This window comes from Lygodium microphyllum, chromosome 28, assembly GCF_053477565.2.
Source record: "Lygodium microphyllum isolate KBCC chromosome 28, Lygodium_microphyllum_v1.1.10, whole genome shotgun sequence".
NCBI lineage: Eukaryota > Viridiplantae > Streptophyta > Polypodiopsida > Schizaeales > Lygodiaceae > Lygodium > Lygodium microphyllum.
Genome location: NC_141162.1, coordinates 117,891,123 through 117,910,206, shown reverse-complemented (window position 1 = coordinate 117,910,206; position 19,084 = coordinate 117,891,123). Strand labels below are relative to the sequence as shown.

The following is a 19,084-nucleotide window of genomic DNA, read 5'->3' as shown; positions in this document are numbered from 1 at the left end:
TGGGAGACCTTAATAGGTCTCATGGAATTAAGCACATGCCACCAAGAAGCATGAATAATTGTGCTACCATGAGAGATACCAGTGCTTTCTGTGAAAAATTTAGCAATATCTGACCAAGGATGACTCTGTACACATAGTGCCTACAAAAGGGCTAGCCTCAAAGCAATCATATGCAAATTAGTATCCAATAAAGCTGCACCCCCCATCCTTTTAAGAGTACTGATATGCTGCCACGAAATCCACACTTGTCCCAAACGATTGCCTTTCTTTTTCCACAACATGAATCGGATAGGCATAACCAATTCCAAAAGGGACTTCTTAGTCCAAGGAAGCAATAGAAGAAAAAACGATATCATACTAATCATGATGCATTGAGCAACTTTAAGTTTGATATGAAGAGACCAACCTTAAGATTTCCAATACATGAACCTATCATGAATCCGGGAAGACATCCAATCCAGTAAGGCATAGGGAGCTACATCCACACCAATAGGATAACCTAAGTGTCCGGTTATATTTCCTTTTGAGATCACAATTCCATGCCAGTCCAAGGCTGCAAATCATTCTCCGTGCAGGAGAGTAGTGTAGATTTCTGAGTATTAATATGAAGTCCCGATGCCATGGCAAAAAGATTCCACGCTACCATTGCCCAATTAACATTAGGGCAATCAGTCTCCTTAAGAAACATAAAAGAATCATCTACCAACGATTGACCCACAAGTTGGGAACCACTAGGAAGAGACAAGCCAACTATCTCGCCTTGATCAGCCAACTTATCCAACAATGAGAGCATCGGGTGAGTGACTAAAGCAAATAGCAAAGGGCTGAGAGGGAAGCCTTGCCGAAGAGACCGAGATAAGGTCATTTCCTCTGTGATCCCTCCATTAAGTGTAATACAAGCCACAACACCCTAACTAACGGTATCAACAAGAGAGATCATGCGAGGAACGCATCCCATGGTAGACATTAGTTGCCGCAAAAAAGACCAGCTAACATGATCAAATGCCTTCTCAATATCAAGCTGAAGCATAACAACCTACTAGCCTAAAGCTTTGGCATAATCAATTCCCAATTGAACATTCAAAATGTTGTGCATTATATTCCGACCTTTAATAAAACCATATTGACATGGATGAACCAGGTGCTGAAATACTTTCTGCAATCTGTTGGCAATGATTTTAGAGAAGATTTTATATAAAGAACCCATAACAGAAATGGGTCTCCATTGTTTCAAAGAGGTTGGAGACGGAACCTTGGGCAACAACCAAATAACAGCAATCTTCCAATCTGAAGGTATCATACTAGAATTCCACACTTGTTGACACAAGAGAGTTAATGGGTCCTTAAGCTGCTCAACATGGGCTGAAAACAGCTCATTAGGAAGTCCATCCAAGCCAGGACTTTTCCTTCGAGGCAAATGGGCAGCACATCTTCCACTTCATCCTCTGCAATATCAACCTCCATTAAACCCACCCATTCTGGTTTAACCTAATTACTAAGCAACTCGCAAATATATCGGCAAGCATAGTGAACAGCATCAGAAAGAATCTCTTGCATAACCAACAATGATTTATAAAAGTCAACACACATCTAAATGATGGAAGCAGGATCAGTCACCATAACACCTTGTTCATCCATCAAACACGATATTTTCATGGGCATATTTCTAGTGTAGAAGAGCAAAGAATTGATGAGATTGACAGCTATTATCATGTAAAGCTTTGGCTCTAGCCAACAATTTGTATTTTGCACATTTCTCTTCCTGAAGAGATTGAACCCTACCTTTCAACCATTCAATGCATGTGAGCAAGTCATCAGTGGAATCCCCTGATTGACACAAAGAAGACAAGTGGGCCAATAAAGATTGAGCATGCTACAATTCAGCTGGTAAAGAGGAAGCATGCTGAATACCATATTGTTGGGATAACACTCGCACATTATCCCTAAAAACAGTCCATGCTTCCATCCCTCCAAATAGGACCCTCAAGCTAAAGAAAGCAATCAATTGCTAAATACATTCCAAAAACTAATTCCAAGACCAAAGGATAGTGATCTAACAAGACATGTTGTTGCTCCACCCACATGTCAATGATTGCAGGAAGAAAAGAATCACTCTGACAAATATAAATCATATCCAGTCTAGCCCAAGTGTTTGGATGCTAAAAAGAACGATAAGTATATCCGGATTGTGAAGGATACATCCAGGACCACATGTCCTATTTTAAAGACACAACTACCAAACCATCCCAAGCCTATCACTCAGGACCATCCATGACCGAATGCGGAGAAGTCGCCTAATCGCTAGATACACATGCATTAAAATCACCCATAACAAAGCCTTGATGAGCCATGGCAAGGCAGTGCAGGTCGTCCCAAAGTTCACAACATTCCTGTGCAATAGAAGGAGCATACACACCCACCAACCACAAAACCTCTCCCTCATATAGAATTTCCAAAATCAAAAATCTGTTGCAAGGGTCCTGAGAAACCAAAGATGATTGCAAGGAAGATTTGACAGCCAACATAACTCCAGATTTATGTGAAGCATGACCACTTAAAAAGATTGCATAATCCTTATATACATAAGAAGATCCAACCAAAGCATGTTATTTATGCTCCATAGCACAAAAAACATCCCAATTTCCAGCTAACACAACTTTCCACAACCAATACTGCCTACTACCCCAAGAAATACCTTTCACATTCCACAAAGCAATTCTCATGATAAATCACAAAAGAGATAACTACTAAACCACCGCTTTCCCTTTCCCTTTGATATCACTAGCTTTAGCTACCTGGAATCTCTCCATCTCACTTCAGATTACATCTACAAGATCTGCCCTCTGCAAACTAGCAATCGGAGCACGAGAGGAAAACTGTTGTTGCTATGAACGGAAAACATCCCGAGGAGGCACAAGCCTCCCACGTGCATCAAAGCACAAAGCAGAATCGGAAGTCCTTTTATCATTCACTGCAGGGGCACGTGAACATTGAGGTTTCATATAAAACCCCCTACATCTGTGTTGAAAGGTCTGAGTGATAGGGTGCGGAGGTGGGTGGACAGGAGTCGAACGAGAATCCTATCTGGCATTACGTCTATCCACCGTGCCCCAAGAATCATCCTTAGGAGACAAATTCCGCCCAACCGAAAGCGTAGCATGCTCAACACCAACTTGGGAAACATCCTTGACAAATGGTCATGAGGTAACTTGTACCAAGCAAACTGCTAAGGTGGAATTCTTTCTGGGAAGAAAGAAGACTTCAGTCAAATTCAGAGTCATGAATTTAGGTATCCATGAGTGTCTACTCGGAATGGATTGGCTTAAGTCCAACGACGCCCACATTCACTGTGGAAAAGGTCAAGTTTCTTTTCAAAACTCTGAATTGTTTGAAGCAGGTTGTGAAAGTGCAAATGAAGAATTTTCTCTGATAGCGGATGATCTTGTTGATGTCCCTACAGAGACCTCAGAGGCCAAAGATCTCAGGGTGCTGGATGGAATGACCATGGTTCCATTTGGGTTGATCAATGGACCACAAAGTATGCAGAATTTGTATAAGCAATGGATTAAAAGCATAAAAATTAAGTTCACCAATGGCTCCTATCGCGTTTCTATTGCGGGAGGCCAGCCAAGGCTCCACCAATATCTCACCAAGGGTTCTCAAAACCAAAGGAAGAAGTCGCCAAAGATGTGTAGGAAAATCAACCACCTCCACCCAAATTGGGCATTCCTACCTTAGCACCTCCTGAAACTCGACCAGGCCTCCAAGGGACCATATGTACTAGTTGCCCATCCATGAACAAGGAATACTGCATAATGTGAGCTTACACTTCCGAGGAACGAAAAAGAACCTCAAAAAACCCCCCCCCGATCCATCATAAATTTCTTCAACAAGAGAGGCCTGCAGTTGCATCTAAAGCAACATAATCCGACATAAGATTATTGGCAATGGCCAGCATGAACTGAAGAGACCCATCATTTTGTGAGCATGAAGCGTGAACATCTGGTTGAGGCAAATTTGGGGCACATAAGACTAGTTCCTCAAACGACATCCTACGATGTTTACCTATCTCATCCCCATCCATCAACTGCCCGGAGTCTTCAGCCAACGAATCACCATCCGAGTCCCCCAGATCTGTCATTCCCATGCCCTATATGCTGGTCAAGGAAGGCCATATCAATACCATTTGTCACCAGCAAGTTCTCCCATAACAGAACTTGAACTGATCACGAACTTCAATCTCAACCCTGACTGCCTGAGTCAGATCTGAAACAAGACCTCTCTCTCTCTCTCTCTCTCTCTCTCTCTCTCTCTCTCTCCGTACAGTGGCGGGTCTGCTCTCTTTGTCTGTGCATAGAGGCAGATTGCGCGTGCAACTGGAGAATGTACTGTCTACAGTCTCTGCTCGTCTCAGTAATCTGCTGTCCTCCTGGGCACAGATCTGTCCTTGTAAAATGTCTATCTGTCTGTCCCTGTTAATGTCTTTTTCCGGCCTGTGCAGGGACGTATTCTACAAGCGCAAACTTTGATCCTGGCAATTCTGTGGTACACTGGTCAGGGCTTCCACGCTGCAGAGCAGCACGATTACAGGTAGGCGGTGTGCAGGTCACATTGGCAAGCGCCAGGGGCCAGCGCAGGTGACAGCATCTCCGACTCTCTCTCTCGCCCAAGGGCTACAGTGCCAATTGGAGGCACTACAGGCCTTCTGCCAGGATAAAGACCTCACCGTGAACCTAGGGAAGACCAAGGTCATGGTGTTCAACACTTCAACCCAATGGATTCGACGGTCAGTACCCCTCTTCACATACGGCGGGGAAACCATGGAAGTGGTCCCAAGATACGTCTATCTAGGGATTACATTTTCAGGACCGAGATTCACTTTGAGAAAGGCAGCAGAAGATAGATTGACACGAGGCTATGCATCCCTCGGATCCATGGAGAACCATTGCACCCGCATACAATTCCAGGAGCCCCGTACAAAGCTCTGGCTATCTGACACTCTAGTCACACCAGCACTCTTGTAGGGGACTCCCATATGGGGATCCAGTCTCTACCACACGAGGAGGGCCACACAAGACCATCCACAGCCTCAGGAGGAGGCCACCTATGAGGGATGGGAGCAGATGGAGAGACCCCTGGTACTTATAATCTCACAGATGATCCGGAGCAAGCCCTCTGTGCCACACGAGATCATCCAAGCAAAGATGGGGCACTGCCCATCGTAGCTAAGGCCCTCTTACAAACAATGGCCCAACTATGGGACTCGCCCTGGCATCGGTACCCCAGACTCGCACTCGAGTCGTCCAAATAGCGCTCCAAGGGGAAACTGAATGCTAGTATGCCCGAACAGAGACCTGGTGTGAAGGAAACTTCTAGGGTTTGCACTGAGGACACACAGAGTGTACGACCATGACAGAAACACAAAGAGACAGACACAGACACAGAGGGCAAAACTCAAACCCTAAACGCAAAACTCAAAAACTCAAACCCTAAACGCAAAACTCAAAACTCAAACACAAAAACTCAAACACAAACAGAAGAAGGGAGAGAGAGAACACAACTCTGAAGTGAATGAATGTAAGAGTGTACAGTGTGCTCAAGGGCAAAGCAATGTCGGAGTGTGATATCCACCAAAGACGGATCCCAAGTTTGTGACCACCAGTCGGAGTGTAGGAGTGCTGAATAGTGAATGGCAGCAGGCTGGTCACCAAAACGCAGCAATCTGGAGGCTAGAAACTGGTAAACGCAACAGTGTACCACCAATCAAAGGCTAGAAACTATGCACAGTCTACTGTAAACAGCAGGCTGAACAGTGTCTGAGAGTGTCAGTGCCTGCAATGCTGAAAACGCAAGCTGGCTGACCCTGGAGATGATGGACAATAGGTTGAACAGCAGTCTGGGACAGTCTGGAGCGGTCGCCAGCAGCTGAGAGTTGTCGCCTACAGCAATGGACAGGCTGAAGATAATGTGCCTACAGTCGATGATGGCTGGAGAGCAAATGAAGGCGGGCTGTAGGCTTGAAACTGGGCACCAACAGCAACAAAGGGTGTGTGGCCTGGTGTAACCTGCAAACAAGGATAATGGCTGAATGGGGGCAGCCTGTCTATTTATAGATGTGGAAGGGTGCCCAAAAATTTAGGGTTTCCACTAAACTCTCTCAAACCGCTCCCTATTTTAGGGTTTCCACTGAACTCTCTCGAACTGCTCCCCATTTTACGGTTCTACTCTAAAAGAGCATTTTTAGTGTGTTTTGGGGCTGTTTAAGACTAATCAACAAGTAATGCATATTTTAGCTCAACACCCCCTCTCAGGCCCAAAACTGAGCTGAAAGGTTAGGCCAGCCATTGTGATTTTTATGTACCCCAAGGCATCCCACCCCAAAGCAGCCAAGGCATTGGACAAAGGGTGCACGTCGGCTGCCCAGTGGCCTACGAAGACTACAGAGGCGATGGTTATCTTACTAAGGGAATCCAAGTAGTCACCCCAAAGAGGACAAGGTATCGGACAAAGGGTGCACGTCGACTGCCCAATGGCCTACCAAGGCCTACAAAGGCAAATGGAACTACATGGATTTTATTTTATTTTTTGAATAAGTGAAGTAAATTTGATGGGATGCAGCCGATTGAGTAAAAGTGACCCAAAAGACGGGAGAAGGCAGGGTACACCCAACACATCACAAAACAGTACAAGCTAACCCATCCACTCAGGGTGTCGATGACGAGGAAAAATAGGTGATGAGGTATCCATGTGATGAAGGATGGTGGTATGGTAACAACAGCCGCCAGTGGAAACAACTTAGGATCCGCACAAGTGGTACTCTGCACAATGAGATGCAAAGTATGCTACATGCTGAAGAATGCTCATGCAGCAGGTGCCACTTGGACAGTATCCCCACGTCTCTAGCCTAGGGAGGACCAAAGCAATCTGCAAGTTATCCCTACACTAAAAGACAAAACCTTGCAAAAGAGATGAGAATCTGCAAACACAGAGGTTAGTGGTGAGATGCTCCAAAGCAAAACAGAACAGAAAGAAAATCCAACTCAAAATAAATGCAATGAATGTGTATGTGTGGGAGTAAATGCAACGAAAGACAAAAAAATGAAAAAACTAAGGATAATGAATCCTATGGGCCCGACTCTAAGAGTGTGAAAAATGAATGCTAGACTGACCTAGGGTATCCGAAAGGACCTAGAGGCATGCGAGTCGAAGAAGGTGGCTACCATCGCGTACATCCAGTAGCAGGGCTCTACCAAGGGAACGCTTGACGAGGTGGGGAGCAAGGTGAGATAGAGGCATGAAGTGCAACGGAATCGGAACCTGCAGACCAATCAGCCAGTCCCTCAAGGGTAGTGAAAGAGATGGGCGGCTAAGGCTGTACTCGAGCCGCATGTCCAGCAGCAACAACGCATGCTCAAGGAGCAGATGAAGCAGGAGCAGAAGGCATAGCCCCACTGGACTATGCAATCGGAGTGGTCAGCAAAGGCTTTTTAGATGGAAACCTTGGGCCTTGGAGCAACACTCCGCATCCACATGGCCTACTCTCTGGCAATGTGTGCAAAACCAGTTTCTCTTAGAGAGTTGCTGCCAGATAGGTCTACATTCTTTGGTTCCATTTGAGGAAAAGGAGTCACCCTTTGATTGGCTTGCCTTTGCATCTAGCGAGTTCTTGCCACTAGTGATTGTCCCTCCCGAAGAAGAGGCAACCAACCCCCTCTGCTCTGAATAAGGCTGTGATGAGGATTTTTTGTGGACTTGATCATACAGCCTCGCATAACACAAAAACTGGCACTCAATCTTCATCATCTTCCTTGTGCTACGGTACCCTTGTTCCCTTGTATCACATTCACTCCATGATTTAGATCTTCATCATTCCATTCATCAAAGTTTCCTCTCTCCTCTTCTCTTCTCCATGTTTGCCGAGTTCACTCCGTGTTCCTCCTCGCAAACCCTATTGTCCCGCTAGCACGTCATCTTTTGACATGGTATCAGAGCCAGATCTGCTCACCTAGTAGCAAAGATCCTCCACTCCAATGAAAGCAAAGACTGGTGGCAGGTTCGGCATCCACTTCTTCTTCCGCTGCATCAACACTTTTTTGGCGGCTGTTCTAAATTGCGTTTGCAGCCTACAACTCAGCCAAATCAGCCTAAGGCTCAGCCCAGCTTGCGTTTGCAGCTGGCTGACCTCCGCCTTCTCTGCCCAGCTTCTAGCAGCTGTTTTTCTACCGCTCGCCGGCTCCACCCAACTCTTGGCGGCTGTCTTCTGCCGCTGGCCTGCTCCGCCCTACATCCTGGCAGCTATTTCCTATCTCCCAGTGGCTCAGCTCTTGCTGCCGGCAGCTACACCCAATCTACCTATGTTTTTCAGGTGGCTGCTACTGGCGGTGCTGGCTGCAGACTGGTGGTTCTTCCTTCTATTGATCTATGTTTACAGCAGGTGGTTCCTCCCTATCTCCTTGCGTTTGCACAGGCTGCTGCTGGTGGCTCAGCAAGTCAGCTGGCGGCACAACCAGCACTATTGTTTCTCAGCTAGCAGCTTTTTCCCACAACCAGCAGCTGCACCTTAACTGCTGGTGGTTCTTCCTAACCACTAGTGGTTCAGCCCATTTCCAGCCCTTCCCTTGCCCTCCCACCCCTTGAGCGGCGGACATTGTGGCTTGTGGTTTGTGGCTGACCTCTTCCTTCTTCAGTTTGCCACACTAGTACCATGGCGTCTCCACCGATAGATTGCCCATCTACTGGGTGTTCCTAATACGGCACGAACGGTCATCCCACCGAAGACTGTCGACATCGACCTTTGCCCCCCACCCCTCCGGAGTACACGCAACTTCCACCAGGCACTCCTTGTGCCACCTCTCCTTTTTGGGCCACAGAGATCGTTCTACATCGGCTATCAAAGTATTATGCTCAAGGCAATAAGACGCATCCGATGCACACTAAGTCCTTTCGAGCACATGGGGGATCGATTGGCGCTATGACCTCCTGGAGATCATCGCAATGCCAGTGACAATCTTCTTCCACTTATTTTCAGGTACAGTGGCTTCCACCACCTACGGATCTGCAGTCCGCTCCATCGAGAGACAGTGATTGTTTGATACCGTCTCCTCGTCAGTCCACTCCTTCGAGAGACAATGGCTGCTCGACTCTTTCCTCTTCTTCGGCTACCCAGTCTGATCCACTCAGAGACAACGACTATTGCCCACCTCTTGCTCATTCTGAGCCCCGCCCTTCCCCACCCTCGACTACTCAGGTTCAAGAGGCTACTTCTAGGGGCTCTTCAGCTTCCCAGATACCTTCTTCGGCACGACCGGCAGCACTTCCTTCGTCATCAAACATTTTGGAGTCCGTGATCCATGAGTTTTTGGATTCCCTATCCACTTCTTCTTCGACTTCAGCAGGGGCCCCTCCACCTCCCACCTCAGAGGAAAACCTAAACCACATAAAGTTCTTCACCCATCCTCTACTTTCTTGGGGTGGCTGTCTTCAACCAGTCATCTCTTCTATTGATAACCTGGATCTTCAGGTACCACCTAGATTGGGACCTCGGAGGTTCAGCCGCGCCTTGGTGACGAGGCCTTCGTATTCCTTCCAGCATGGATGCACAGAGCTAGTGGCTTCTCTCTCAAGGTTGAGTTTTGGGTTCTCCAGTTCACTCTGTCTCCTGTTCTTTACTGCAGGTTCCCTTTTCGGTGGAAATCTTGGATCTTAGGGATCTTCTACATCTTCTTCCTCCTCTTCTCTTCTTGCCTTGGTCACTTGGTCAGCATGGAGCCACCTCCCGAGATCAAGTACGGGCATATCCTTATGGTTCTCCGCACCACACAAAGTCCGACATTCGTCCTATGCATTGCATGTTTTCATTATCTTTGTACTAGGGCACTTGGGCAAGTGAACAATTTCCTCATGAGGGACACTATCCAAGTGGCACCTGCTGCATGAGCATTCTTCAGCATGTAGCATTGCATCTCCACTTCACTCTTCTCTTGTTCCCCTTTTTGGGCCTGAGAGGGGGTGTTGAGAAACCCTTCACCCGCAGTTTGTGTTTTTGTGTTTCTGCATTTTGCGTTTGGGGTTTGCAGCCCCAAAAAGAGGCGTCATCCTAGACTGACTATGCCCATTTATAAGTCACTCTCTCATTCAGTCCTCACGGCTTATTCATTCAGTCCATCACCTCTTCTCTCCAGCCTCTCCACTACTCTCACACCCCTTCAACAGGACATTGCGGTTCGTGGTTCATGGCTGTCTTCATCATCTTCCTTGTGCTACGGCACCCTTGTTCCCTTGTATCACATTCACTCCATGATTCAGATCTTCATCATTCCATCAATCAGAGTTTCTTCTCTCTTCTCTTCTCTTCTCCATGTTTGCAGAGTTCACTCCGTGTTCCTCCCCGCAAACCCTGCTGTCTCGTTGGTACGTCATCTTTTGACAGCCGAGTCCCCCTGTCCTGGACAAAACAAGGGACGCAGGAAAATCCACCGGAGCAGGAACGTCTCGTCCCCCTCTCTCCCCCCCCCCCCTCTCTCTCTCTCTCTCTCTCTCTCTCTCTCTCGTCGCCACCACATGCACTCTCAATATTACCATTGTTAACCCCTATCACCTGAATTGGGCACCAGCATGTCACACCTCCTTGGTGTGCTTGACCTTTGCCGTCCTGCCATGACCTGCAATCATTAACTGTCCTGTACAGCCCATCATGCCACATGCTGTGAGCCCATTTCCTAAACCCTCGTCACTTTGTGCCTAGGCCAATACACCATATGGCTGGCGCTGCCCACATGAGGGCCAACCACTGCCATCACTTCTCTTGGCCACAATTCTGTCCATTGCAAGCTCCTGCCATCATTAGGCTTGTGAGGAGGTTACAGGACATCAGAGGACTGAAGAAGCAATAGTGAGGGATATATTCTAGTTAGTAACAGGTAGAGTACAAGCACCTCGAGGGCTGTCAGAAAGAGTGACGAGCATAGTATCCCAAAACGGTGTTTTGTATGCCTAACACAGTATCCAAAACATCTCCAAACCCGAGACTTCGAAATGTGCTTCAGGATCCAATAACTCCCCCCTCCCCCAGGGGCTGGTTTGTGGAAAAAAAGTTTTTGTTTAGTGGGGAGAGGCCTTGAACTTTACCCATCTGTATTTCTGTTTTTGACAGGCAATGTGTTTTAGTTATCTTTCAATTCTAGCCTTCAAAAACCACTTGTATTGAATGTGTTTACATGCCTATTTCTCTTCATTAGAGCCATTTATAGTGAGAGGATGGAAGCAATCACACAAATATTTGCATAACTAAGAAGGTAATACTAACTCTTGCCAGCAACCTGTAGCTACTAAATAGTGGCACAAAGGCTTGAAACCCTAAAAATGTCACGGTTCTTTTCATATTTGAGTAAGTGGTGTTATGTGCATTGATATATTAAAGTACCTACATATGGATTTAATGCTATAATCTGAAACGCCTCCCCCCACCCCCCTTTTCCAAAACTGGCTCAAACTCCGAAACTCCATATTTTCCTGTTTCCGTTTCCCTTGTTCCAAAACTCCCCCGTACTATGGTGACCCACACCATTGGGATTAAGCAGGGATGCCCATTGTCACCTACTTTGTTTCATCTCTATATTTATGAGATAGCAGATTATAGAGATGGATTAGGTGGCCCTAATGTCAGCCTTACAGGAATTATTGATTCCCATCCTGCCCTATGCAAATGACATCGTGCTTATCTCCAACTCCCCTGAGGGCCTATTGCTAACCAGATCAGAGCATAAGCTTACTTTCAGTGGAGAGCTTATTGAGATTGTCTGGTCTTATGGGTATTTGGGCATTGCTTTTAGAGGACCCAGTTCTCCCCGAAAAAATTCGCATATGCTAGATTGACATCCTAGAGTGATAGTGCAAACATACAGTTCCAGTAAGTCATGCACTAAGTTATGATTATTTAGGCACTCATCACACCAGCCCTTCTATATGGAGTAGAGATCTGGGGGCCTAGCCTCTACGACACAAGGAAAGAGCTACTTGGAGGGAAAGATAGTCCAAGAGAGGGATTAGCATGAAGGATGGCAGCTCATGGAGAGATCATTGGTGATGATGATAGTACATGTTTCCAAAAGAAATATCTCCCCTAGTGCAGTTTCAAGTGCAACTAATGGAGATATCAGCACTCATGGAGATGCAGTCTTCCTATTTACCACATGCCCATGGCCATGTGGATGCTTGCTCATCGATTACATGGTTAGAAAAGTGGATGAAACATTGTGATTTGTAGAATTTAGAAATCAAGTTGTAGAGGAAGACATGAATGTCAGAAAAGCTCTAACCTAAGCCCAAAACTGTCAGTCTTTTGGTGCCATTATGTGACCATAAAGTAAATTTGATGTCTCAAGAGAATGTTTTTAATTTGGACATTGAGAAGGAGCCCTTGGAAGAATAGTTGGAGGACTTTAGGACCTTAAACCATGTCCTTGAACAACACTCAGCCCATGCTTTATGTACTCTCTCTCTTTGGATTGCTACTGAATTACTAAAACAAGGTATAACTGAACCCTACAACTGCATTGCAAGATATCTACAGCGATACAGAAATCTTACAAAAGACCAACGGATTGGAGATTCTTCTCCTTAAGCATCCTCCAGCAATAAACCCTCGTAGCATTTGTAGTCATTTGATTTTGATCTGAGGGGAAAGATGGGAGACAATAGGAAAGTGTGATGCTTCAGCTTTCCCTACAGCTAGCTACTTGTTGGTAACAATGATTGTCCATAGGACAAAGTAAAGGCTCTGAATGTAAAGGCCTTGGTACACAATAGCAAACTCCCTAGTGCTTCATTTACTTCTAGAACAAAGACTTGTTATATAAATACATACAGATGCCAAGATTGTCACATGAGTATAACCCCAATTGCCTACGGAACCTTTCTAAAAGGTGAGACTATCCAAATGGCATATTATCTGTATTACTCACCACTCTCAGATTTGGCCTGATTCTCTCAGAAGTTCACTGACTACGCTGAAATTGCTAAGGGTCTCCAAAGCAAGCAAAAGCGCATCGGCCCACTCATTGTGAAGATTGCCAACTTATTGCTTTTCAGAGCAGCAAGCTCATTGGAAACTTACACCACACCGCACGAGAAGGAACTGTTGGTCATTTCTCATGCGCTTAAACTTTGGCATTGTTGTATATTTGGGATCTCACTTGTGGTCTGAACAAACCATCATGTTGACAGTTTTTATTTCTGATCAGCCCAACTTTAAAGCCCTTAAAACAACATGGATAGAATTCATGCAAGAGCTCAGTTTTCAGATATGCTACCATAAAGATGCAACTAAGCAAAGTTGTAGGCATGAGAACTAGCAATTCTTGTTTACAAGGAGGGAAGTTCAATCAAAGAATTTCGTAAGAGTGCCTCTGATCAAGAAACTGCCAATTATGCTGGAGAAGGTCATTTTGTTGGAGCAAAACTATTATAAAGGAGTACAACATAGCCTCCTCATTCTTTCTTCTGAAGGGTAGACATTCAACTCAAATTCTAAGGAGAAACCCATCACTCCCCATTGTAGTGCAAGTTGTTACCTTGCATATATGCAATTACCAGGAATACATTCTCTATATACTTCTTGAAAGACATTAAAATCAACTAAATAGGAGACCAAAGGTTTTAAGATTCTCACATATCCAATCCTCCAACCCATCATGCCATATGCTTTTGAAAAAGAAAATATGTTTAGAATATGATCTCCTTCGATACAAACATGCTTGAGCCCATTGTACATGAAGTACCTAGTCAAAAGGGGACATCATGTACTATTCATTAATATGATGAAAAAAAATTTGTACAATAACAAAAATCTTGAACATTGAGAATGACGGATCAAGTAAGGGAAATTTACCATAAGTCAAACACTAGGCATCTAGCATTTCCAAACTAGCATGGATTTGAATGAAATGAGAAAAGAAATTTATTCCACATCAAATAACCTTATTGCAGCTTAATCATTGACCAACTCCATTTGTTTTAGCACACTATTGAGCTCTCATAATGAAAAAGGTTTCTGCCCAACAGTTAAGGATGGATTTAAGGGCTGGTTAGTGATGAATGAAAAGAGATTAGAACTAGACTAAAATGACTAAGCATAACCATCGGTACTAAAAAGCAAGGTAAAAAATAAGGTAACTTTTGAGAGCTTGCTATTTCTAATGGTAGAAATCGGGTTTTCATACAGGAAAGAGCATCATTTCAAGCTCTCAATACCATAAATTGTTTTGTATTGAGAACAGCCATGTAAACTACCAAAGCAATGAGGAATCTTTAAAGTTTGCTATCTCTAATGATTGAAATGAGATCTCTAAAGAAGAAAGAACTTTTCACAAGGACATGTTTCCGTAACATTTACCTCTTGGCAAAGCATAATTCTAATTTTTTCAAGGTGGAACACTAAACGGTAACTCATTGGGGACACAAATACTAGAAACCCAAAAAGTCCACATGCCCCACAGGATGCCAGAACACTCCTATTGATCCACCCAAAATCCAGGTCAGCTCACATGTGGAAATGCCACAGAAACCCTGGTATCTAACACTTCCTTTAAATTCAAGGACTTCAATTGGAGAGAGATTGTAAAGCTCCTCTCAGTCAAAATGGCATGACCCACTTGAGTTTTTTTTACCCTGTTCTATTGAGAATTTTGCTTAATCACCCATTTTACAATTGGTCAATGAGTGTGTTGGAGAGATTAAAGGCATCAAGACAGAGAATTGAAACTCTTAAGGAAAAATAGAGGTGTGACAAAAGTTTTTAACCTTGGTCACAATTCAAAAACACTAATACCAGCAGAGGCCCATTTCTATACATTTTTTCCAAGCAGTCATATAAGCTGTTCTTATTCTGACAGGAAAAAACCCATTCTGCATGACCTTTGGGGATCAAGTTCTCTTTGAATGCAAGACCCCAAACAAAGCCGAGTATATTGTCCTTACTCATAAGTATTGTCTACTACAAACCATGCTCCTGCTGCTCTGCACAGTTCTGATAATCTCTGCATGAGGAAAGAAAGGCAAAAGTCATTAAGCGACATATAATTAAATAAATATTTATACTGAAAACTATTTAGAAAGAAAATCAAATCTATATAGGCAAAACATGTGCTACAGTTTGATCATTAAAGCAGCTTAAATGGAAGGTGCCTTGAAGAAGATGAGGGTAAGGGGATTACTCGTAGCAAAGGTTCGGGTATAAACATCCCAGAAGGATTCCCTGGGTTTACCACTGTAACTAGCTTTGGAATACTCTTGCCCTCTTTGGGAGAAAGTATTTCTTCAAGCCAGTCTAGAAGTTGAAAGAATAGACATATCAGTTAACCAGGACATTCACATATCAGTTAAACAGGACACAAACACTACATGATTAGAGCTTTGCAGTTCTCTTAAAGAAACATAGCATCCCATGCACATACAGGAACCCTGATTAGAAATACCTGCATCTGGCTGGAGCGTGTTTGGATCACTGGGACCAATTAAGATATTCGTAACACCAGTCATCTGAAAGCTCATGTATGCATTAAAGTAATATGGTATAAACATCACCACGGAATCTCCTGCATCACAGAGAGTAAGAACCAGGCTCACAAAAGCCTGATTAAAGTAATAAGGATAAGTGAGAAAACCAACAAACTTAGTACAAGCGGTACGTGCTGGATATGAGACATTATTGAACAGAAGCTGTAGATCAGTATCTCTTATCGGATTTCTGAAAAGATAAAACACAAATTTCCTAGTAGCAGTCTTATAGAAAATACAAATTGCTTGACACCACTCGTTTTGATAAAAAGGTCAAACTGCCTACAAAAACTACCATCTGCAGGAATAGAAAAGACAAATAGGAAAATAAAAAATCCAGGCTAGCAACTCTACTGAATGGCATCCTCATACTGAACATAGGGGAGGAACCAGTGGTATATAAAGCCAGTGAATCTCCACTTTGTCTAAGAAGGAGAAAGGGCCTGGCTTCCAAATCTGTAGGAAGGCTTCTTGCTTTGCATCTAAGTCCCAAGCTTGCCAAATTAGCCTTTCCGTGATTGAATAATTGTAAAATTAGCCCCTAAACACTGAATAATTTCCAGCTAGATGGTTGAATACTCTGCTGGAGGAGTCCTTTCCCACTCAATCACTAGGCTATATCTCGCCTTCATACATGCCAAGCTGCAATACATCTGAAATGTACTTGTTTGGGAAACCCAAGGAGTAAGATTGGGTAGTCACCCAATCGCTTATCCTAAGCGTGACCACCCAGATCCCATGGAACACAAGGGCTAAGATGGTTAGGTTGCTTTTGCATCTACCTTGCAAGGGAGTGTCCTGCTTGACCTATGAGGATCGACTTGAGGTTCCCAATGGCTCAGCTACAGTTGCTAGCAGCATTCTAGCATTGAGTTAAGAAAGCCACTTGTGTGATCAATCAAAACTCGAAGTGGACAGGCACCGCACTTGGTTCAATGAGAGTGAGAAATGAGGGAGAGTAGAACATTGATCCCTCTGCCCATAAGGCATAGTCTCACAGCAACCCCCAAAATAGTGCTATGCCGAGTTCTAAGATCTCGACCCTAACGAAGTCAACCTTCAGCTCTAACTGTAGTTGACAAACCAATTGATTGATAGAGTCCACGGGACTCACAAGCACTAATCATGTCCTAGACCCGTGAAAGTCTCCCTAGAGCCCTGCTAGTCAATAGGGTCTTGTGCAATTAGTCACACCTTGTGGAGAGTGTCAAAAGACAACGTACTAGCAAGACAGTAGGATTTGCAGAGAGGAACACAAAGTGAACTCGGTAAACACTAAGAAGAGAAGAGAAGAGAGAAGAAACTATGATGAATGGAATGATGAAGATCTGAATCATGGTGTGACTGAGATACAAGGGAACAAGGGTGCCGTAGCACAAGGAAGATGATAAACCACAAACCACAATGTCCTCCTAAAGGGGTGTGAGGGTAGTGGAGAGGCTAGAGAGAAGAGGTGACGGACGAATGAATCAACCGTGTTGAATGAGTGATAGAGGCAGCCTATAAATAGGCAAGAGACTGTCTAGGGTGGCGCCAAGAGAGAGGGCACCGACTGTCTAGGGTGGTGCCCCACTGTGGGTGCCCAGCCCCTTTTTGGGACTGTCCACTATGAAACCCTAAACGCAAAATGCAAAACACAAAACTACGGGTTAAGGGTTTCTCAACACTCCCTCTCACGCCCAAAAAGGGGAACAAGAAAAGAGTGAGGTGGAGATGAAAAGCTACATGCTGAAGAATGCTCATGTAGCAGGTACCACTTGGACAATGTCCCTCGTGGGGAAATTGTTCACTTGCCCAAGCGCCCTAGTACAAAGATGATGAAAACATGCAATGCATAGGAGGAATGTAGGGCTTTGTGTGGTTCCGAGAACCATAAGGATATGCCTATACTCAATCTCGAGAGTTGGCTCCATGTTGACCAAGTGACCAAGGCAAGAAGAAGAGGAGGAAGAAGATGTAGAGGATCCCTAAGATCCAAGATTTTCATCTAAAAGGTAACCTGCAATAAAGAACAGTTGACAGAGTGAACTGGAGAACCCGAAACTCAATATCGGGAGAGAAGCCACTAGCTCCGTGCATCCATGCAAGAATGAATACGAAGGCCTCGTCACCAAGTCGCAGCTAAACCTCCAAGGCCTTGATCTAGGTAGATCTTGAGATCCTAGGTATCAATAGGTGAGATGACCGCTGGAAGGAAGCCACCCCATCCAAGGGTAGAAGAAGGAGGTAAAAGGCCTCCGCCAGGTGTGCGAAGGATTGAGTGGTGGGTGGGACCCCCTTTGAAACTGGAGGAATAGGAGCCCCCTTCTAAGTTGCAGTAGATGTAGATACCCCCTCAGAGGGCAAAGAAAGATCATCCCCCTCTAAGGTAAATAGGGAATCCAAAAACTCATGGATCACGGTCTCCGAAATGTCTGAGGATGAAGAAAGTGCCGTTGGTCATGCTGAAGGAGGCATTTGGGGTGGTGAAGAACTCCCAAACGTGGCCTCTCAAACCTAAGTAGACGAGGGTGAAGGATGGGGCTCAAACTAAGCAATGAGTGGGCAACAGTCGTTGCTTCTCAATGGAGCAGACCAGGAAACCGAAGAAGAGGAAGGGGTCGAGCAACCACTGTCTCGAAGGAGCGGACTACAAAACCACAAGCCGCGGTAGCTACTATACCCGAAAATAGGTGGAACAAGACTGTTGCTGCCATTGCAACGATCTCCAGGAGGTCGTAGCGCCAATCAATCCTCCATGTGCTCGAAAGGACTTAATGCGCATCGGATGTGTCTTATTGCCTTGAGTATAGTACTCTGATGGCCGATGCAAAACAATCTTTGTGGCCCAGAAAGGAGGGGTGGCAAAGGTAGTGTCGGGTGGGAGACGCATATACTCTGGGGGGGGTGGGGAGCAAAGGTCGAAGTCGGCAAGCATCGGTGGTGTATCTGGTGATGCCACAATAGGAGCACCCAGTAGATTGGTCATCTGTTGGTAAAGAAGCCATGGGTATCAATGTGCCTTGCTGAGAAAGGAAGTGGTTAGCCACGAACCAATGAGCTGCAATGTTAGCCTCAAGGGGTGTGAGAGTAGTGCAAAGTACGAACCACAATGTCCGCCTCAAGGGGTGGGGGGGTAGTGGAAGGGCTGGAAGTGAACTGCCACTGGGGGGAGGATGCTACCAGTAGTAAGAGGTTGCAACCAGTAGAAAAACGCAGGATACAGTAGAATTGTGGAGCTGTCGGGTTGTAGAGAATAGCCGCCAACAGACTGGCTGAGCCGCCAGGTTACAGAGAACAGCCGCCAACAGCAAGGAGGAGCAGCCAACAGTCTGGCTGAGCCGTCAGCAGCAGAGAACAGCCGCCAGCCACAGCAGGGAGGAGCTGCCAACAGTAGGGAGGAGCCACTAGCAGTAGAGAACAACCGCCAGCAGAGAACATTTGCTAGCAATAGGAAGGAGTTGCCAGCAGTCTAGCTGAGCTGCCAACAATAGAGAACAGCCGCCAGTAGCAGGGAGGAGCCGCCAGCAGCAGAGAACAGTTGCCAGCA

The 19,084-nt window shown here is 45.3% G+C and overlaps 1 protein-coding gene across 2 annotated transcripts in view; it reads right to left on the bottom strand.

Moving 5' to 3' along the window:
• The window catches only part of LOC148011904 (Pyridoxal phosphate (PLP)-dependent transferases superfamily protein), a 124,136-nt gene that overhangs the window by 39,407 nt on the left and 65,645 nt on the right, over nucleotides 1-19,084 (bottom strand). For both annotated transcript variants that reach the window (XM_087669849.1, XM_087669848.1), the window contains exons 5-8: nucleotides 15,474-15,630; nucleotides 15,213-15,325; nucleotides 14,977-15,035; nucleotides 13,670-13,778 (exon numbers count right to left, since the gene is read on the bottom strand). In XM_087669849.1, the coding sequence (XP_087525975.1) occupies nucleotides 13,670-13,778; nucleotides 14,977-15,035; nucleotides 15,213-15,325; nucleotides 15,474-15,630 (438 nt within the window). The remainder of the gene's footprint in view (nucleotides 1-13,669; nucleotides 13,779-14,976; nucleotides 15,036-15,212; nucleotides 15,326-15,473; nucleotides 15,631-19,084) is intronic.